General features: G+C 43.9%; 1 protein-coding gene across 1 annotated transcript; it reads right to left on the reverse strand.

Annotated features, from left to right (window-relative positions):
• Positions 1–8,264: 8,264 nt before the first annotated feature.
• Positions 8,265–16,658, reverse strand: hs2st1b (heparan sulfate 2-O-sulfotransferase 1b). The gene is made up of 7 exons (XM_080506658.1): positions 16,227–16,658; positions 14,760–14,986; positions 13,670–13,755; positions 13,281–13,419; positions 13,092–13,189; positions 12,018–12,175; positions 8,265–9,465 (listed from the first exon to the last, which is right to left on the reverse strand). Exons 1-7 carry the CDS (start codon positions 16,348–16,350, stop codon positions 9,239–9,241), a joined length of 1,059 nt encoding a protein of 352 aa, XP_080362784.1. The 5' UTR covers positions 16,351–16,658; the 3' UTR covers positions 8,265–9,238.
• Between the last annotated feature and the right edge of the window lie 2,732 nt (positions 16,659–19,390).

A 19,390-nucleotide genomic window follows, 5' to 3' on the forward strand; every position in this document is an offset into this window, starting at 1 on the left:
CTACTGGACACTGCTGCCTCCAGGTCCCTTCTCAGTGAGTCCACAGTCCGGCAGCTCTTTCCCAGACAGACTATTAAAACAGGAGCAGAAGAGCTGTACGGCTATGGTAAATGGTAAATGGTAAATGGTCTAGATTTATATAGCGCCTTCTAACCACACTGAGTGCAGTCCCAAAGCGCTTCACATATCAGTCATTCACCCATTCACGCTATGGACACACTAAAATTAGAATGATCGGCACGGCTACCTTTTCTGTCCGTTATGGCTCCAGAGTCCTCCCAGCGTTCACGTTCCAGGTGTCACAGCGTGGCGCCAACCTCCTGGGATTCGACTTGTTCTGCGCCCTGGGTTTCTCCATCTCTGATAACCTCGGTGCCACCATCCTGACAGTGACCACGCCATGGCAGCAGCGTTGGCCATCGCTTTTCACTGGGCTGGGCTGCCTCACTGCCTTCAACCACCAGCCGCTCATCGACCCAACTGTGAAAACAGTCATCCAACCTCTGCGTAGGCTACCCCTCACCCTGTGCGATGATGTCACTGCTGAGTTGCAGAAATTGATGGAGGCTGGCATCATCGAAAGAGTAGACGCCTCGCCCTGGATCTCCAATCTGGTTGTAGCAAAGAAGAAGACAGGCGGCCTCCGCCCCTGTGCCGACCTCAGACAGGTTAACAAAGCGGTGGTCCCAGACAGATACCCACTACCCACAGTGGAGGAGCTCTCTGTGCAGTTTTATGGCTCGACAGTTTTCTCAAAACTCGACCTTCGCCAGGGCTACCTGCAGGTTCCCCTACACCCTGACAGCCGCAACCTCACTGCCTTTGTGACCCATATGGGGGTCTTTCGGTACACCCGGATGCCCTTTGGACTCAGCTCCGCTCCCAGCTGTTTTCAGAAGATCATGGCCACCATCTTTGCAGGCATTCCCGGGGTGGTTGTGTAGCTGGACGACATTGTGGTACACGGAGCAACATCAGCCCTGCATGACGACCGCCTCTCCAGGGTGTTGGATGTGCTCGCCGGTCACAACCTCACACTGAATGGGGAGAAGTGCATCTTTGCAGCTCCTGTTATTGAGTTTGTGGGGTTTCGTCTGACCGCTGAAGGCCTGAGCCCGCTGTATTCAAATGTCGACGCCATCCTGCGCCTGCCCGAACCATCCTGCCCGGCGCAGCTATCATCGTTTCTTGGGATGACTGCATATTAATTGCGCTTCCTTCCCCAGTACTCTGACACCACTGCACCGCTACGCGCCCTTCTGAAGCAGGATGCACCCTGGGCCTGGTCTACTGCATGCTCTGCTGCAGTCAGCCGGCTCAAATCCCAACTCACCTCCCCACCTGTACTTGCTCACTTTGATCTCGAGAGCCCCACATTTGTGACCTGCGATGCCTCCAACACTGCAGTCGGCGCAGTCCTGTCTCAAATCCACAAAGGGACTGAGCGTCCGGTGGCGTTCGCTTCAAGGGCGCTAACTCCAACTGAGCAGAAGTACTCTGTAGGGGAAAGAGAGGCACTGGCCTGTGTCTGGGCATGTGAGCGGTGGCACATGTACCTGTACGGGCGACATTTCACCTTACGGACCGATCACCAGGCCCTCACAGCCCTCCTGGTCACAAGCGGATCTGGCCACAAACCGCTGCGCCTCTATCGATGGTCTGAGAGGCTACAAGCATACAACTTCTCCACACAGTTTACCCCAGGCAGGGAGAATGTTGTAGCAGACCTCCTCTCCAGAGCCACATCCACTTCTGCACCTGACACCAACCAGGACTCCTCAGAACCAGAACTGATCCTCTTGCTGCACGCACCCCTCGAGGCAGCTGTTTCCCTGAAAGAACTTCAGGCAGCTTCTGCACAAGACCCTGTTCTCACCCAGCTCTGCACTTTCATCCGTAACGGCTGGCCTGCCAGGGTTCCTGAAGATCTAGCACCCTTTCACCGGGTCAGAAGTGACCTCTCCTGCTGGAATGACGTCTGTGTGGCGAGAGGGCTGTGTACGGTGGTCCCAAGCGCTCTGAGAGAACGAGTCCTGACCATGGTCCATGACGGCCATCTCGGCATTGTAAAAGTCAAACAACGCTGCAGGGGACTGGTCTGGTGGCCAGGTATCGACAGAGACATTGAAGATCTGGTCAAAGACTGTGCAGCCTGTCTCACCAGTGGTAAAACCGGCCCTCCCCCGCCTCCACCCTTACAGCCCGTGCCATGGCCTCAGGCACCATGGACCCACATACAGGTGGACATATGTGGTGAACTTCATGGCACTCCACAGCATCAGCGCTTCCGCCTGGTGGCCTACGACCTTCACTCTAAATGGCCAGAGGTACTTCCTGCCGGGTCTGTCACCACTGCAGTGATCATTAACTTTCTCTCCTCCTTGTTCGCCCGCTGGGGTGTCCCTGACGCCATTACCACAGATAATGGGCCCCAGTTCATCTCAGCCGACTTCGCAGCTTTTGCAGAAGAGAGAGGGATTAAGCACATCAAAACTGCCCTTTACCACCCTCAGGCCAATGGAGGTGTGGAAAGGTTCAATCAGACCCTGAAGAATGGGCTCAGAGCACACATGGCAGACGGCCTGTCATTCTCCACATCACTGCAGAGCACCTTACTGCACTACAGAGCCACACCCCACACTACCACTGGCAGCTCTCCAGCCCTGCTGATGCTAGGGCGGGAACTACAACTTCCTTTGGACCGCCTACGCCCTCCAGTGAGAGACACTCCAGTAGCAACACCCTCACCAGGCGACCGAGTGGCACAACAACAACGTACCATGAAGCAGCGGTTTGACAGGAAACACCGTGTGAAACCACCTGCCCTCGCTGTATCGGACTGGGTCCGAGTCCGGCGTCCCACTCCTTCTCACCAGCTGCTCTCTTTCTGGTCTGCACCAACGCAGATCACAGCACAACTGGGGCCGGCCACCTTCCGTGTGACCGATGGCTCACGCTGGCACGTCAGTCGCCTCCGACGGGTGAGGCAACCTTCTGTGTCGGCCCAGCAAGCTGCGGCTGATTATCATCACACCAATGGGGTCTGGGACCCTCCAGACATATGGGTGGAGACTCCGGCGAGACAACCCCCTCAACCACATGTGCAGGCTGAACCCCTGCAGAACAGGCCCCGCCCACTTCGGGCCCACCAGAGGCCCTTGTACCTCAATGACTACGTTACTGACTTTTGAGACATTATCACAGTGTATAGCCTGTCATGTGGCAGAATAACCCACAGGGCTATACTAGTAAATCGGCAGTCTACCCGGTTTACTTAGTTAAGCTGGCCGTTCGGGCCTGAATGTTATTTTTGTATATTTGGGGTCTTGGTTTGCGACCATTGTTCTGATGTTTAAATGGGGGGGAGTAAATGTTACATACCACCGTGACCGGTGTTTATGTGGGTGTGTCACAACAGTGACGTGTACCTGTCTTTGCTGTTTGTAAAAAGCCCGCGCTCCTGATGGATGCTGGGAAAAGTAGTTTAGTTAAATAAAGCCGTTGTTCGAAGGCACACAGTCGTGGTCCTCCTACTTAAAACATAATATAACCCACTAACCCTAACCCATTTAATATCACTTCAAAGTTGGTGTGATAGGTGCTCAGATGAGCAACTGCAGAAGGCTCTTATTTTGAAATTCCACATCAGATCTGGCTGATACCTGGTGAGTGGCATCCTGGGGTGTCCTTCTATCAGTCTGAATTGGAATGGTTAAATGATAACGTGGAAATTCCATTTAATATCACTTCGAATTTGGTGTGATAGGTGCTCAGATCTGGTATTTCAAAGGGCTCTTATTTTGAAATTCCACATCAGATCTGGCTGATACTTGGTGTGTGTCATCCTGGGGTGTCCTACTATAAGTCTGACTTGGAATGGTTGAATGATAACGTGGAAATTCCATTTAATATCACTTCAAAATAGTGTGATAGGTGCTCTGATAGGGTATTTCAAATGGCTCTTATTTTGGAAATCCACATCAGATCGGTCTGATACTTGGTGTGTGGCATCTAGAGATGTCCTACTATCAGTCTGGCTTGGAATGGCTCAATGATAACATGGAAATTCAATGTAATATCACTTCAAATTTGGCATGAATGTTTCTCAGATATGGTATTTCAAATGGCTCTTATTTTGAAATTTCAAATCAGATCTGGCTGATACTTATCTATAGTATTATAATAACAGTAATAATAAAAAATACATCTTTTTTGGCTTCTGTGGGCAATAGTTTTATTAATGTCATTTTATAAGTTTGTATCAATGATAAAGTCATTTATTTTCTTTGTTGTTATTAGTTAGAGTATTAATTTGTGTTTCATTAACTATCTGAATGAAGGCGATATTTTGTTCATTGAAACGTCACTTTTATTTTGAAATCGGTTTGAGTTTGCTCTTACGGTAATGCATAGTGTATATGCGCACTGCTAAATTGAGTGGGGGCTGGCTTGACGTTGTTTTCCGAAGTGAGGGCTGGCTTGACATCAGTCTATGTGTATACCATTTCTGTCATTTAGACAGAGGATTTCTTTTTTTACTGGATTGTTTATTCTTTTTATTTTTACTTATTCTATTTTCTTGTGCTCTTTTTTGCTTCTGTTTAGATTTACACATGTTTACATATTTTTAATTCTTTCATTTTATAATTCTGCACCTTCTACCGTGAGCTGCTGCAACGTTGTGTTTCCCCCTGGGGAGGAATAAAGCTCTACTTTACTTTACTTTATAATCTAGATTAAGGAGACCCGGACCACTAAGAACGAATGTGTACTTATTGTTTATTTTCCTCAGAAGTGTTTCAGCATTTTACTATGAATACATGATTCTCCCCGTGGTTCATGTCGCGGTTCAAGCTGAGCCTCCAGGTCCAGGAGCGGGTGGAAATAGTGCGCATGGGCAACTGAATCAAATGACTCAGACAACTGATTCACTTGGATGAACGACTCAAAAACCCGTGAGTCCGTTTAAGGAGTCGGGTTTCTCATCACTGTCACACATCCGCTTCCAGCTGTGACGAGTGCCACGGAAGAATTGCTCTGAGTAGAAGTTCTATTCTACCAGCTGAACACCAGAGGCTCTTACTTTGACTTGAACACACGTAACCGGAGCTTCATAACAGGATGAGACTCCACACAACACATTACTCACTCATGGTTGCACACCAACATCCAACAAACCAAACTAGACAAAATAATGAACTACAACTCGTAATATAAACAACCCACCAATGCCTGTGTGAAGAAAAGAGAAAAGAAAAACTCTTTTTTTCCCCACACCTGAAAAACAACCTTTTAGCTCAGTTGGTTAGAACGTTGTTTTAATAACCCCAAGGTCATGGGTTCGATCCCCGTACGGGCCACACAAGTTTTTTGCCTCCAACAGAGAAATTCAGTTATTTTTTTAACACTTTAACCTGCTTTCGTACCACGTTCTTGTGTAATGACGAAGGTGTAAAACCCAATTTTTACTCAAACTAGTCCAGAAGAAGTCAGGTTTTTGATGAAAGCTTCCATTGCTAGCACAACATAGCACGTCTGTTCGATTCTCACTGGTGGCTCTGAATGTTTCCAAGCCCTGTAGTTAAACTGAGCCAACACGGCTTCTATAAACATGACTTAAGCCAGTGTTTTTCAACCACTGTACCACCACACGAGACATAGTCAGGTGTGCCATGGGAAATTATCCAATTATACATTTTTTCTAAAAGAACATTTACTTCTCATAACTAATATCAGTTATGAGAGTAGTGTGCAGAGTAAATGTGAAATACTACTGTGGCAAGTTCCAGGGCAGAATTGCTCTGAGTGGAGATTCTTTTCTGTCAGTTGATCACCAGAGACTATTATTTTGAATTGACCACATCCAACCAGAATTTCATAACAGGATGAGAGTCCACACAACACATTTCTCACTCATGGTTGCACACCAACATCCAACAAACCAAACTAGATGAAATAATTAACTATCTGAACCGAGGAACAAAAACACAACACAAGCATAAATCAACACACACAACAACCCCAACAATAACCCTCGATAACCTCCAGCAACACATAACCTGAACTCCCATCATGCCCTGCAGCGACCAACTCCGTGATGCTACAATACTCTTCACCACTAGAGGGCAGCACAGAACTTTGCTGGTGAAATGAAACTTAACAGAGTCAGTGTGGTTAATCTCCACCTCCTGCTACCATCTTGTATCAAAGTACTGTGTCAGTGACAGTGATGGAGAAGTTTTTGAAAAGGAAGAATGTGAACCAGGATCTCAGCTCTTCATCCATCAGGTCCAGGTTTCACACTGACGGAGTAAAAATAAAAAAAGAAATTGGGAAATACTTTTGTCTGTATTTATTTGATTCCTGTTGATAAAGCATTGATGAGAATGACTTTATATTGTAAATAGAGGCTACAGAGTTTCACATTTTAACATTTCCGGGTGGTGGTGTGCCTCCAGATGTTTCCAAACAAAAAAGTGTGCCTTGGCTCAAAAAGATTTAAAAACACTGGTCTATACCATGAGTTTGACTCCCCTGCGCTACGGACATTTAAACGTTTGTCCCTCGCTCATTGACTGTAACATTTCTGGAATTCTGAGTTGCAAGTGGTCAAATGTAAACAAAGGATGTGATTTCACTCACAAACTGTCTCATTGAAATCTTACTTGAAACTGAAGTAATTTGAGCTTCACACACACACACACACACACACACACACACACACACACACACACACACACACACACACACACACACACACACACACACACACACACACACACACACACACACACACACACACACACACACACACACACACACACACACACACAGACCAGATAGGAACCATTTCCATCAGGAAGAGGATTTGAGGCACGAGAAGCTTTAAGAAGTGTCTCTTGGTAGTTGGAGAGTTTAACCATACATCCATATAAGTTTCATTCCATAAAGCACAGGATCAGAGGTTTGCTGTGCTGGTCGGTTGATGCTTGTTCTGATTCTGTTACATCACTATGTGGCAACAAAATAACTCCAAAGCGTTTACTCTGTGACTGACATACAACTGAATGTCACATTACTCACTGGCCTGCTAGTTTAGATCGGCTGATGTCATTACATCCAGGGGGGGGGGGTGCTTAAATACTGCAATGTAAAGAAAGAGGCAGGCCAGAGGCACAACATCCTCATTCCTACATATTATTATACAACTACTCAACCCTTAATATTCCACGTTATCAATAAAGGTCCACAGACTCTGACCTGAGGAGCTGCATGTATTTTAGGGAGCCATTAACCCACCTGAAATGTAAAGAAAGCCAAGTTCAGCTGGCATTCCTCATCAGCTGGACAGACCGTTGTGCAGGAAGGATTTAATTTCATCCATGTGTAGATGACAGTAGATCAGAGAATAGAAATGACAATGGCCTCTGATCCAACACTGTTCAAAGAGAGACCATGAATGTTACTTCAGACACCAAAACTCTGGTCAGTCAGTCCAAGTGACCTTCTTGGAAGTATTTCCTGGTGTAAGGTTCATCACAGGTCTGGAGCCTGTCCTAAGTACTGACACGATGATTCTTCACTGCAGGCAAGTCACAGTGTTGGAATATACTATTAAACACATTTGAGATGAGTTACCTCCAACTTGAAGAAGCTCCGATTTCAAGATCGGTCAATTCACTGACTTATGAACCGATGTCGACTTTTTCTTACAATAAAGTGCTGGACTCTCTCAACTCTGATGAAATGATAATTTGCGTTAGATTTTGAATGTCATACTGACCATATCAGCGTCATATTGTCCCGGTAACAATCAGCACCTCTGCTGCACCACAGCCCAGAACACAAACACACTTTCGACACTTTGACTCGACGAGACATGAGCCTGACCAACAAACTGAGATATCAAGCTTGTAGAGCTGATACAGCTGTTCCACCTCTGCAGTTAGGTTCCTTCCCAGCAGGTCACCAGTGTCTCTCAGGGTCTCTAGGTGCACAACCAAAGTCAATGAGCGGTTGCTGGACGAGCTCCACTGTTAGAACGTTGTTGGGCTTTACGTCAACATGAACATTTTACTCTGGGCTGAAAATGAAAACTGTCATGATGGAAGTTTCAGCTTGAATTCTGAGTGAACCAACACATGAAGTGGCACAAATAAAGACGATAAGAAACAACGAGCTGAATCTCCTTCAGTTCAAAAGAATGATTTTTTTAATGAAGTCATTCAGGCTGATGTGGAGCTTCTCAGACTCCAGGTAGTGTCGCTCACCAGCCATGGAGGAGTCGGCACATTGCACCACACTGAACCTCTGAGAGGCCAAACCTGGAATCACATCACATCAGATCTCATGTTACACACTGTTTCTGGATAGAAGAGAGTCACAGACTGAACAGAAGCAAACAGCAACAGAGCTAAAGCGACAAAGAGGCCAAAACATTTGCAGTTCTGTTTTCATGTCTTGGGATTTATTGTACATGTGGAAAAAAACAAAACAACAGAAAGGCTAAAAGAACACGGCAAATTAGAAGGAAACTGATGGTGGGAACACTGAATAAGTAACAATGAAAACAAGAGCTTCCTGATACATCCGAGTAAAGGCACTATCAGTATATGCCTGCTTAAAAAACCCAAACCCTGTAGTCACCCATGTCTTCATCAGTACTCGTCTTCTCCTCTCAATTGCGCTCCCAAATACAACAGTTGTTTGTCTTCACAGCATTCTCATAAGAAATGTTTGTGACGTGTTCAACACATGAAATGAAGACCTTTTCAATGGTATAAAACAAAAGTTACTAAAATGCTTTACATTTGCTGCCATTTGGTCCAGAAATTGTTGATTGTATATCATTACACAAAGTACAAATGCACCATTTTAATCTGCAAAATGCTAATAAGTACGGTTACATCTAAAATCTAGTGTGGAGTATTAAAACTTACACAAACTGGACTTAGTATGTCCCTGGAAAATTCTATTTGAATACAAGTTCTACCTTGTAAAATCACTCTTTTTGATGGTCCACTGTGTTTGCACTTAATAAACATGAAATGTTTAACACCTTCAGCATAAATTCAAGAATAAAAAAAGACCCTGGTAAAAAAAAGAAGAAAAAAAACCAAACAAATTCCAACAGCGAGTTTGTGTGAGAGGTTTCCTATAAATCTTACAGTCTTCTTCTCCCAGTGTCGACTTGCAATTCCTCTGCGACCCCCCCCCCCCCCCCCCCATGCAGCCATCTTCAGTTTACTTTGGGGTGAATCTTTTCGTAGAAGAAGCTCTGGGCCAGGATGAAAACTTCTCCATCTTTTTTCCTGACAGCGTGTGCACGCACAAAATGAAAGTATTCCAGTGCAAACTCATAAAACTCATTTTCCACTTTCCAGACATCGGACTGTCGCAGCTTTGCTACGGTCTCTTTGGCGAGGGGTCTCTTCTCATTGGTCTTCCGCAGGTGGGACTTGTTACCTGAAGGGACACAAAAAAGAAATTCACAGATGGTAATGCAGAAGTGCATGAGGTGCCTCACAAGCCAATCAGCTGGCAGGATTAAGTCAATGGCGATAACCTGCTCTCTCTCTCTCTCTCTCTCTCTCTCTCTCTCTCTCTCTCTCTCTCTCTCTCTCTCTCTCTCTCTGGGATGAGAGTATGGCATGGCAAGCGCCTGCAGGAATCTCAACAATGACTTCAGTGGACGATTTAGTGGCGAGACGTGGCTCGACCTCACGAGCCTGGAGATAGTTGAGTTTTGAACGGACCAGGAAACAGTGGCTGTGAAGAGCATGACCAACAACTGAGCTCAGAAGAGAAAGAACCGCAATGTTCACTCACTTAGTGTCTCTACTTTGGAGTTGAACTGCGAGTCTCTATCATGAACGTGTTTTATACAAAACAAACAAGAACTGCTGTTCTGAATCTTTGTGTCCATCCATAGACGTATGTAAGCAAGAATCCTTTTCACTTATTTTGTAAAGAAATCACATTTTAAAAGACATTGTCAGATTATCATTATCAAGAAAAACATTCCTGAGGTTTTATTCTTTCTGTTTGTATCGCACACCCCTACATATAAGAGTCTGAAATATTGAGAAACGACAGGATCCATCAGAAAGAAAGAGTGTCGGTTCGTATTAATACTTAATCACAACGACCTACACACTGGTTCTGATCATGTCTCAGTAGTATGGATGCGTTAACCCACTGGATCCCAACCTTTTTCTTGAGGGAACAAAATATGAATGATTATAAAGCTCAGTGGCGCCACATCACTCCACCACATCCTGTACAATTACAACGACGAAGAAACAGTGGAAGGAAACTCCTAACATGTGAAAGACTCTTTGTTTTATTGTGTAACGATGAGTTCCTGTCCACTGAGGATAAACTCTTTGGCTTTACACTCCGTCTCGCCGGGTTTTGGTGGACTATTGGAAAGATGTATTCACCAATGAAGCCATATTTTATGGAACTCTCTTGGTAACACGGTTTTTCCTTTTGGCCCGATTCATCTTTCTCTTTAACCCGACACTGCGCCATTGTTTTCTCCTGCTGCTTTCACTTTTGATGTAAACACTTAAACGTATTACTTTTGTGACATAAATGCAGTTGACAATTTTTTTAAGATATAAAAAAAAGTTCCACCCCTTAAAGCAGGTTGTCAAACACGTTTTAGTTGAGGGGCCAAAGACGGAACAATTTCATTATGAGTGGACCTTTTTCCTCTTCCACTGTTTCTTTCGCGCTACAACTGCATTTCCAACAGTTTCTCCAGGGTCACTCAGTGCTTTCTCTGTCTTATAGTATTGTTGTTTGTTTGTTTGTCTCTGGACTTATTCCAAACAAATCCCATAGTGGTGTGGATGTTTGTATTTGATCACGAGCACATCTGGTTCCACCTTTGGTCGGTTCAGTCAGATGTGCTTGTAACAACTCCTGTGCTGCAAATTAACTTAATACATTTGTATTTTATCTCAGATGTGGAAAAATAAGCCAACATGTCAATTTAGTTTTATAGAAGCATTTCATTTTCTCTTTCTTGGAAACTGATGTGTTTGTAAATCATGAAAAAAAAGTGCTGAGTCGCAATGAGGGTTGAATAATGTTAAGTATGTGCGTTTAATAAACCTTTATATCGGACGAGCTTTTGAGGCTGTGAAGGAGGAAGCAGCAGAAACTGAATGTGGATTGAAAATAAAATCTCCTGTAGAAGTCTTGCATCTGGTGAACATTCTGGACGCAGTCATACCGGTACTGCATCCGATACTGCATAGAGTACTCCTCTACAGGTTCATGGCAATGCATAGTGCAGTGTATGGAGTATGAATTGGGCTTTATGGCATTGAATAAGTACTTGTATCGGTACTTGGAATAAAGGTTAGTACTCATAATGGGGCTGCTCAATTAATCACATTTTAATCGCGATTACAGTTTTGGCTCCAGACGCTCTGAAAATTCATATAATTGAGGAAAAAGAACGATGTTGTCGAGCCGATGAACGGGAGTCGGAGGCAAGGAACTCCAAACTTCATCCTCCAGTAATCCACACTTCTCAGTCACTCCTCTTTTCTCTCTCTTTCCCCAACATGAGAGCGCAGCTGTTACACCAAAATACTACCGACCGCAAACCCCCCCCTACAAAATAAAGTTTCACAAAATGAACTCCCGTTCATCGGCTCTACACCACCACTATTTTATTTTGGACCAGTTTATCAAAGTATTTATGTTGGACTTATTTATTGTAGTACATCTATCTCTTATTGTATTTTATTTATTTTTTTGTTTTCAAAAGATTAAGTGTAGTACAACAGTTTATTGTTTACTACTACATTACAAGATATTTTCATATATTTAACAGGAGAGTCTTTTTTTAAAAACATGTTCAATAAATGCTGGTCCAATTTCAAAGAAATAATTGTGATTATTATTTTTTTCCCCCATAATCGAGCAGCACTAACTGTTCAGAACTAAATGTTCATCCTTTAGGAAAGTGGTCTGGGTGCATCTCCACAATGTGTGTCTACCTGTTCTATAGAGTTGCGTGGCTCCCTTGAAGAACCGCGGCAGCGCTGCCTCCAGGATCATGATGAAGTCCTCCAGCTCCTCGGTCACTCCCACCAGCAGGTACCGGTTCATCAGGTTGGCTTTCGCCTGTTCCAGCGCCCACCGGCTGCCGACGTTCCTGGAAAAAGAACCCCCCCCCCCAAAAAATGTTAAAAGTAAAAACCAGTATAGATCATAATGTTTGATTCAACCCAGTCTTGGTCAACCGTTTGAATGTATTTTCATAAATAGCGACAGCTGCTAAATTGCTGAAATCATTTAAGAAGTTCAGACCCCGTTGACACGACAACGTCTCGAGTGAAAACACACCGTTGCTTTGTTTTCGTCTCAGTAAAGTTTCATGTTCACACGGCAACGGCGGACACGCTGAAAACGATGTCATGTTGGTCCACTAGTGGGTGCTGTTGTTGATTTTGTAATGAAACCACACACATGCGTGCAGAAAACAAAATGCTATAAACAATAACAATGGGGAGTCAACAGACATTGGAATGGACAGACGACTAAGCTGCATTGTTATTACGGTGACTGTCAACTGTAAAACTATTAAGTCCCAGAGAATCTGGACACGACGAAGAAAACGTGTTATTGTCCATCTACTCACACTTGTGCAGATTAAATATGTATTATGTCTGTAGCGTGCAGTAGGAGCGCTTCTGCCGTCTACACTGAGACCGAACCCGGGTGTTTCCAGTTTAAACCGTGACGAGCACCGTTTTCATGTAAACGAACTAAAAGGAAAGCAGTTTTTCATTTTCAATCGAAAATGAGAGATTTCAAATAAGCTATAGGAAATATGAAGCTGGTGTCAAGCGATAAGAACCCAGTGCTGGATTTTACCAAGGTTCAAGGAAAGTGGAACTTCAGAATAAGATAACAAAACAACAACAAAAAAAACCAAACATTATGGCTCATAGGTGATGGACAGGAACACAAAGCTTTTATGGGTTTGAGGACTGTAGTTACTGGCGTTCCTCATTTCATTGACCGTGAACCCTGAGAGGTCCGCAGCCTGGTTCGTCCAGTTCTCTCACCAGCACTCTGAAACATGTCCACAGAAGAAAGGGACCTGCATCCAGAGCTTCTCAGGTTTACAGTCGGAGCCTCCTAAAGACACGCACTCATCGAAGGTCTGAAACACAACAGAGACGCCTGATGTCATCAAACCGGACGGCCACACCAAAGACTAATGCGATTCAGAAGGACGGGCTGTTGCTCATCACCTGCTTGTCTCCTTGTTTCCTGCGCCGGAGCCCTGGCCTGTAGTTGTCACCAGAACGCAGGAAGTAGTAGTACGACACCAGACGCTCCAGAGGATCCCGCACCACGTTTATATAGAGCGGCTTTTCCTTCGCACCATACCTGAACAAAAGAGGGAAATAAACTGCTTTTTACAGGAATCTGTTGTTCCGGGCATTTTCTTTTAAAGTGAAATCCAGGTTGGCAACCACAGCAGGAAGTGATCACCTTCCACCTCTTCCACTGGAGCAGAGCTGGACTCTCTCTGATCATCCACTGAACATAATGTGAACCGTACGTTCCAGATAAATACATGCTTACCATTTGCAAGTAATGTGTATATTACTACGACCAGGGAAATAAAGAGCCTTACTTTGAGAAGTCCAGATAAGCCATGTGGCCATGGTAGAAGCCGGGCTTCTTCTCTTTCCATGAGGTGACGTTTTTCACAAAGCGTATCTGAAATTAAAGATAAAAAAAACAAAAAAAGATTAATATGGAAAAGAGAAGCTGCATTTAGGTGTTTGGGCTGCATGGAAACGTCCCTTCTTACTTTAATTGACATTTCTTTAAGACTGAGTCAGTTCACATGTCTTTACCACAACTGAAATGGAAAGCAAAGTAGCCCACTAACAGTGACTGAGGACTTTTAAAGACCAATGCAAGTTTCCCAGATGGATGTTGTTGAAAAAGCAGAGGTGAACATTGTGGATCCAAGCAGGATATTTTAGGTCTCATGATTGTGGCGCACAGTTGCACATTTCAACAAACATTTAAGTCTGTCCAGATTCAGTCCCATTCCCTGCACAAAACTAAAACCTTTCTAAGCCACGACGGCTTCTGTAGGGTTAGTGGGTGAGCGTTTAGAACTGGATGGGACACTGGTCCATGGCAGGTTAGTCCCTAGCAAATCCTGGTGCTCATTGACAGCTGAGTCGACTGGAGCAGCACGGTGGAAAGGCCAGGAATGGAACTCACGAGTCAGACACAGAAACCACTTGGCCTCTGTCCCAACAGGGTGTAAACAGCAAGTCTGAACGCGTTTTAAGTTTTATGCTTTCACATCAAACTGCGCTGCACCTTTTAATGGATGATCAAGCTGAACCTAGGTTTGAGAAATCTAAGACAAAACTCCAATCGAAATCGAAAATCTTCCAAGAACTTTGGATTTACAGTTTTTTCCCAAATACTTCACAGTAAAATAATGTCAGGGACGGGAGCATCTGAATGGAGGCAACTGTCAGTAAAATACAGCAACAATTCCGACAAGAATCTGATCCAATAAAGAAAAATACATGTAGTTTTCTTTCCTTCAGTACATGGTTTTAACTTCTGACCACAGACTTTAATAATAGACTAACATTCTGTGAAATAACAGAATTTGCCTCCATGTTGGATCAGTAGCACCATGATGGAAATGAGCTCATGTGAGAGTTGGAATCGTTCTTCTCCTGGTCGCTCACCTGGTCCTGCAGAGAGAGGAGGGGGTTGTTTCGGGAGATGTTGATGTGCAGGACATGGAACTGGTTTTTCTTGCACAGATCGTAGGCGATGTTGGCGAAGGATGTGCTGGCCGTCTTGGGCACCCTGTTGTAAACGATGACCGTGTCGTCTTCTCTGGCCAGCGGCGGCCGGTCCTCACCGACACGCCGCTCCGCCTCAGCCGCCTCACGCTTGAGGATCGTTCTCTCTGAGTGGGGCAGAAAGCAGGAGATCTGAGGAGGACTCACAAGAGAACGGCATAAATCGTCTTCATATGTTGTTTTTGTTAAGTTTGAGAATAATGTTTTGAAATGGGAACCAAATTTGATAGCTATTTTTTTTTTAATGAACAATTTACAAAATGTATGTCAAATGACAATTATGTCATTTTAAGAGAAAGTACATTGTATGTGTGTGTGGTGGTTCATAATAGGCACCACAGTGGAGCAGTGGTTTGCACTCTTGCAATTTTTAATTTCAAGGTGTTTCTCCTGGCCAAATAAATAAACTAGTAGCAAATATATTTGCTCGATGCTATTTTCTTTGCCATTTAAAGCATTACTGTAAGATCCCCCTGTTTGGTCAGTTAACTCAGTATCTTATCACACGCACATGTCTGAACTGGAATGTATGAATCATATCATTATTTGGTTCAAAATGCTGCAGCAAGAACACTGACAGGCCCCAGCAGGACACATCACGTCACGCCAACACTGGCTTGTCTTCATTGGCTTCCTGTTAAATCTGGAACAGAATTTTAAATCCTTCTTTCAACCCATAAAACTGTTAATCATCAGGCTCCATCGTATCTTAAAAGAACTGTTAGTATCAAAACCACCCCAGAAGAACTCTTGGGTCTCTGAGTGCTGATTCCTGGAGGTTCCGAGGTTTATTTAAAGGTAGAATGGGAGGCAGAGTTTTCAGCTATCAGGCTCCTCTCATGTGGAACCAAATCCACTTTCAGTTAAGGAGGCTGATACGGTCTCTACTTTAAAGGTCAGGCTTAAGACCTTTCTATTTAAAAAGCTTACAGTTAGGGCTGGTTCAGGCTCCCCTGACCACTGGAGTGGAGGTCCTTCCCTGTATGATCAGTGGTTGGGACCCAATTTTTGACCATGGAGAATTCAGGCGACTCCCCCACTATATGTGAAATACAGTTTAATTGTTCTATTCTGTAGCTATGAGTCCCTTTCCTCTGAGGGTAAGCCTTCTGGGTTCACACATCTTCGTGTGGTGTTGGTGGGGAATCCCTGCTTCAGAAGTCTCTGCCTGCTTTAACACTCGGTGATCTCGTGATTCACCATGAAGCTCCCGAGAGGCCCAACCACTGACTGCAACCAGGTGTGTCAGGAGTTCTCCATAAATACTGGCCACCGCCACCACATGTGCCTCTCAGAATGACTGTTTAACAGCAGCTGCGTCCAGAAGGGTGCAGGATGGTCTCTTACCGAGCTTAGCTCTCGATTCGTCCAGTCTCTGGATCTGATTCTCGATCAGCATCACGGCCGCCCCGAACACCACAAGCGCCAGGAGCTGCATCTTCTGCGGCATCATGATCTTCCACAGACCCATCCCCTCGGCCAGGAGGCACCGTCTGCACCACGATCCCCTGTTAACGGCTCCGGACCAGCGAGAACAGCTTGTTGTCAACAGCTAATCCCGATCCAACCCGGATTAAGTCGAGCATGGCACGTGTAGCGTGTTGTTGTTGTTAGCATAACAAAACAACACCAACTGGCGTATTACACAAACGGCGTGCGCGTCACCATCACAAAAGCACCCAAGGCCGAGTCTGCATATCCACCCAAGGACGCTCAATGCCTGAAGTGGCACATAAAGACAGAGACTGAGAAAAAAATAATCCGAACTAAGAAGTTTTGAAGCGGCTTGTTGCGGCACTTAACGCTTCTTCTCTGGTCGCACTGCACGGCCGGAAACCAGCGTTAAAGCTCCGGGGCTCCCCCTGCTGGACAGTGCGCAGTACAGCACCACTGTGAAGCGGCACAACGTTCCTTGTCAAAAATCACAGGATTCGAGCAAAAAGACCCCAAAAAAGGTATTCATTAGGAGAATAGTGCGAATTTTAAGTTGATGTTTTTTGTTTTTTTTTGTTTCGGACAAAGTCCGAATTCTGAATAAACAATGACAATCAAACTATTACAATAAAAAAAAAATAAAAATCAACAAAAAAGTTCAACTCATTCTATAGTGCGTATTTATGGGTATTAGACAGTATGTTGTACATCAAATATTAAACTTGAGGTGAATCGATTTGGTTTAGGAAGCAGAACTGAGTTTGCAATATGTACTTAGTTATTGCTTAGTAGTTCTATATAAAAATACCCCAAACTAGAAAACAAAAACTATCATACTTTATTACGGTAATCCCCTTAGGAAGAGTCCTTTTTCAACATTTACTCATATCATTCTAGATCACATCAAGGGACTCCGGGCAGCTGATGTGGGGTCAAGAATGACTCCTGCTCAATGACCACCAGTAGTGAAATGTCTGCTGTGGGATTTAAATGTGCAAACTTTCAATCCCAAATCCACTTATCCAACTTCTAGAGCACCACTATAGAACTGCAAAACATTTATTCACACAGACACACTCACACACGTTAGATTTTGAGCTCTGAAAGGAAAAGAAATTACCCAGAATATCTCCACCATGCCTGTTCTCAGGGTGTGTGTTGGTTTTCTGCTGAGCCTCTGATTTCATCCCACTGTCCACAATCATGAATGTGAGTTTAATATGTGATATGGTGGGAATTGTGAGGATAAAGTCAAAATTCTGATTTTAAGGTCATAATAATAATTTAAAAAAAACCCAAAACAAAACAAAATTTTTAATGTGGCCCTAATCCTCTTCCCTCCCAGAGCAATTAAGAAAGAACAAAAAGAGAGATGCTGGAAAGTTAAAAGTATCTCATGACATTCTTTAGAAATGTGATCCAGCAATATGTATACAGTCATTGATACCAGTGGGAGACTTTTTAAGTTGTTTTCAAGACAAATCACGAGTCCACTGTTCCATCTTACTTCATTGTGTCTCCAGCTGTCATAGATTTCTAAAGATTTACTGACATGGCAGAGCTGTTCTTTTAAGTTCCTATAATTGTTTTTATGAATGTGAAAACACATTTGATAAATGGCCACTGCACTCGTCCACTAATATTACTGATATTGCTCATTTGGGGTATATTTAATTTATCATTTAATAAGGTATAAATATTTGCATTTAGTCTTTCAGTCAGAAATGAATGTTGGAACGTGTAGAACAGGACTAAACTAACATCTAACAACTGTAATAGGCTGCTGTATTTCATTGTGTTCAATTATACTTATGTTGCATTGTCTTCCATCACACCCCATTGTTGTATGACATTCCATTCTCCATCCAGTGTTCCCAGTGTGCAGGGTGTGAAGTGCTGGAGTGGATCTCCCTGGTCAGGTCACCAGTCCCTCATTTACATCCTATTCAGTTTAATTTAAATTAATTCTATTTCACACTATATTATCACTTTGAATCTATCTGCATTTAAACCCATTTTCCACCGAACAAAATAAAAATATGGTTTGCACGGTTCTATTTCATCTGAGATGGGAGCCTCAATTGAGGCAGAAGTTTCAGTCGGTCTAAGTTTTGAACAATACAAACATTGCTTCCTCCTCATGTACTGAGATTTGTGTACATTGTCAGCGATGAGATTAGAGTGGCTAAGCTTGATGCAGCATGTCCGAGCCTCCTCCCACCGCTGCCCAGCTCCATTGTTTCACTACTTACCTCCAGGGTTTGTGGTTCCTGAACTGAGAACAAAAACAGCTGCTGTCAAATTGGACCGTTTTCACGCCGACGGCAACAAAAATACCTCTACCTCTGCTTCCGTCCTTTGTTCTGTCCTCATGGAACCAACCCTCCATTGCAGGGTGTCAAACACGCAAACTGCAGGCCAAAGGTTCAAATCACTATGAAACATTGACCTTTATTTCCTGGTTGATTCACTGACGGTTGCACTGTTCCAGTAAAAGCTCCGTTACTTCCAATCATTAGCACACAAACAGGGTGAACTTGTAAAAACCTGAATGCTGAGGGATGCAGAAATAATGTGTCTTGAAAAGTGACAGGATATTGTTGCAGAGGGGATCTCAGATGTGTCTACAGATTGGAAGGGTCAAAATATGACAAACAAGGAAAATGATTGGCAGTATTTTGAACACTGGGTACATAGAGAGAACATGTTTTTTTCACATGTTTCTTTTTTGTATCTTGCACCAGGCAACATAATTAATGCTTAATCGTCTTAATCGTCTTTATATAATTAAACTTGGTGGGTTTTATGAAAAATATATATGTCATTGAATTGTCATAATGGGTCATAATTAACTACAACCAACTACCTAGATTTTTATATTTTTATCTAATTTTATATTCTTGCACTGTATTGCACTGTCTTTCTTACCTGTCTTGTCTTGTCTGTGTGTCCTGTGGTGCATGGTGGCTCTGCCGGAGCACCCCCCAATTTCCGTTGTACTCCCCGGTACCATGACAAATAAAGCTATCTATCTATCTATCTATCTTTCTAATGTACTCATACTTCACTGTCATTTT

The sequence above is a fragment of the Blennius ocellaris genome (genome assembly GCF_963422515.1).
Source record: "Blennius ocellaris genome assembly, chromosome: 12".
Taxonomy (NCBI): domain Eukaryota; kingdom Metazoa; phylum Chordata; class Actinopteri; order Blenniiformes; family Blenniidae; genus Blennius; species Blennius ocellaris.

Bases quoted from the DNA above. Each gene is read 5' to 3' on its own strand.
- hs2st1b (XM_080506658.1), bottom strand. From the start codon at position 16,350: ATGGGTCTGTGGAAGATCATGATGCCGCAGAAGATGCAGCTCCTGGCG. The intron at 14,987-16,226 runs GTAAGAGACCAT...TGCCCCACTCAG, and splicing joins CGAATCGAGAGCTAAGCTCG to AGAGAACGATCCTCAAGCGT. The intron at 13,756-14,759 runs GTGAGCGACCAG...CTTTAATTTCAG, and splicing joins TCCTCTCTCTGCAGGACCAG to ATACGCTTTGTGAAAAACGT.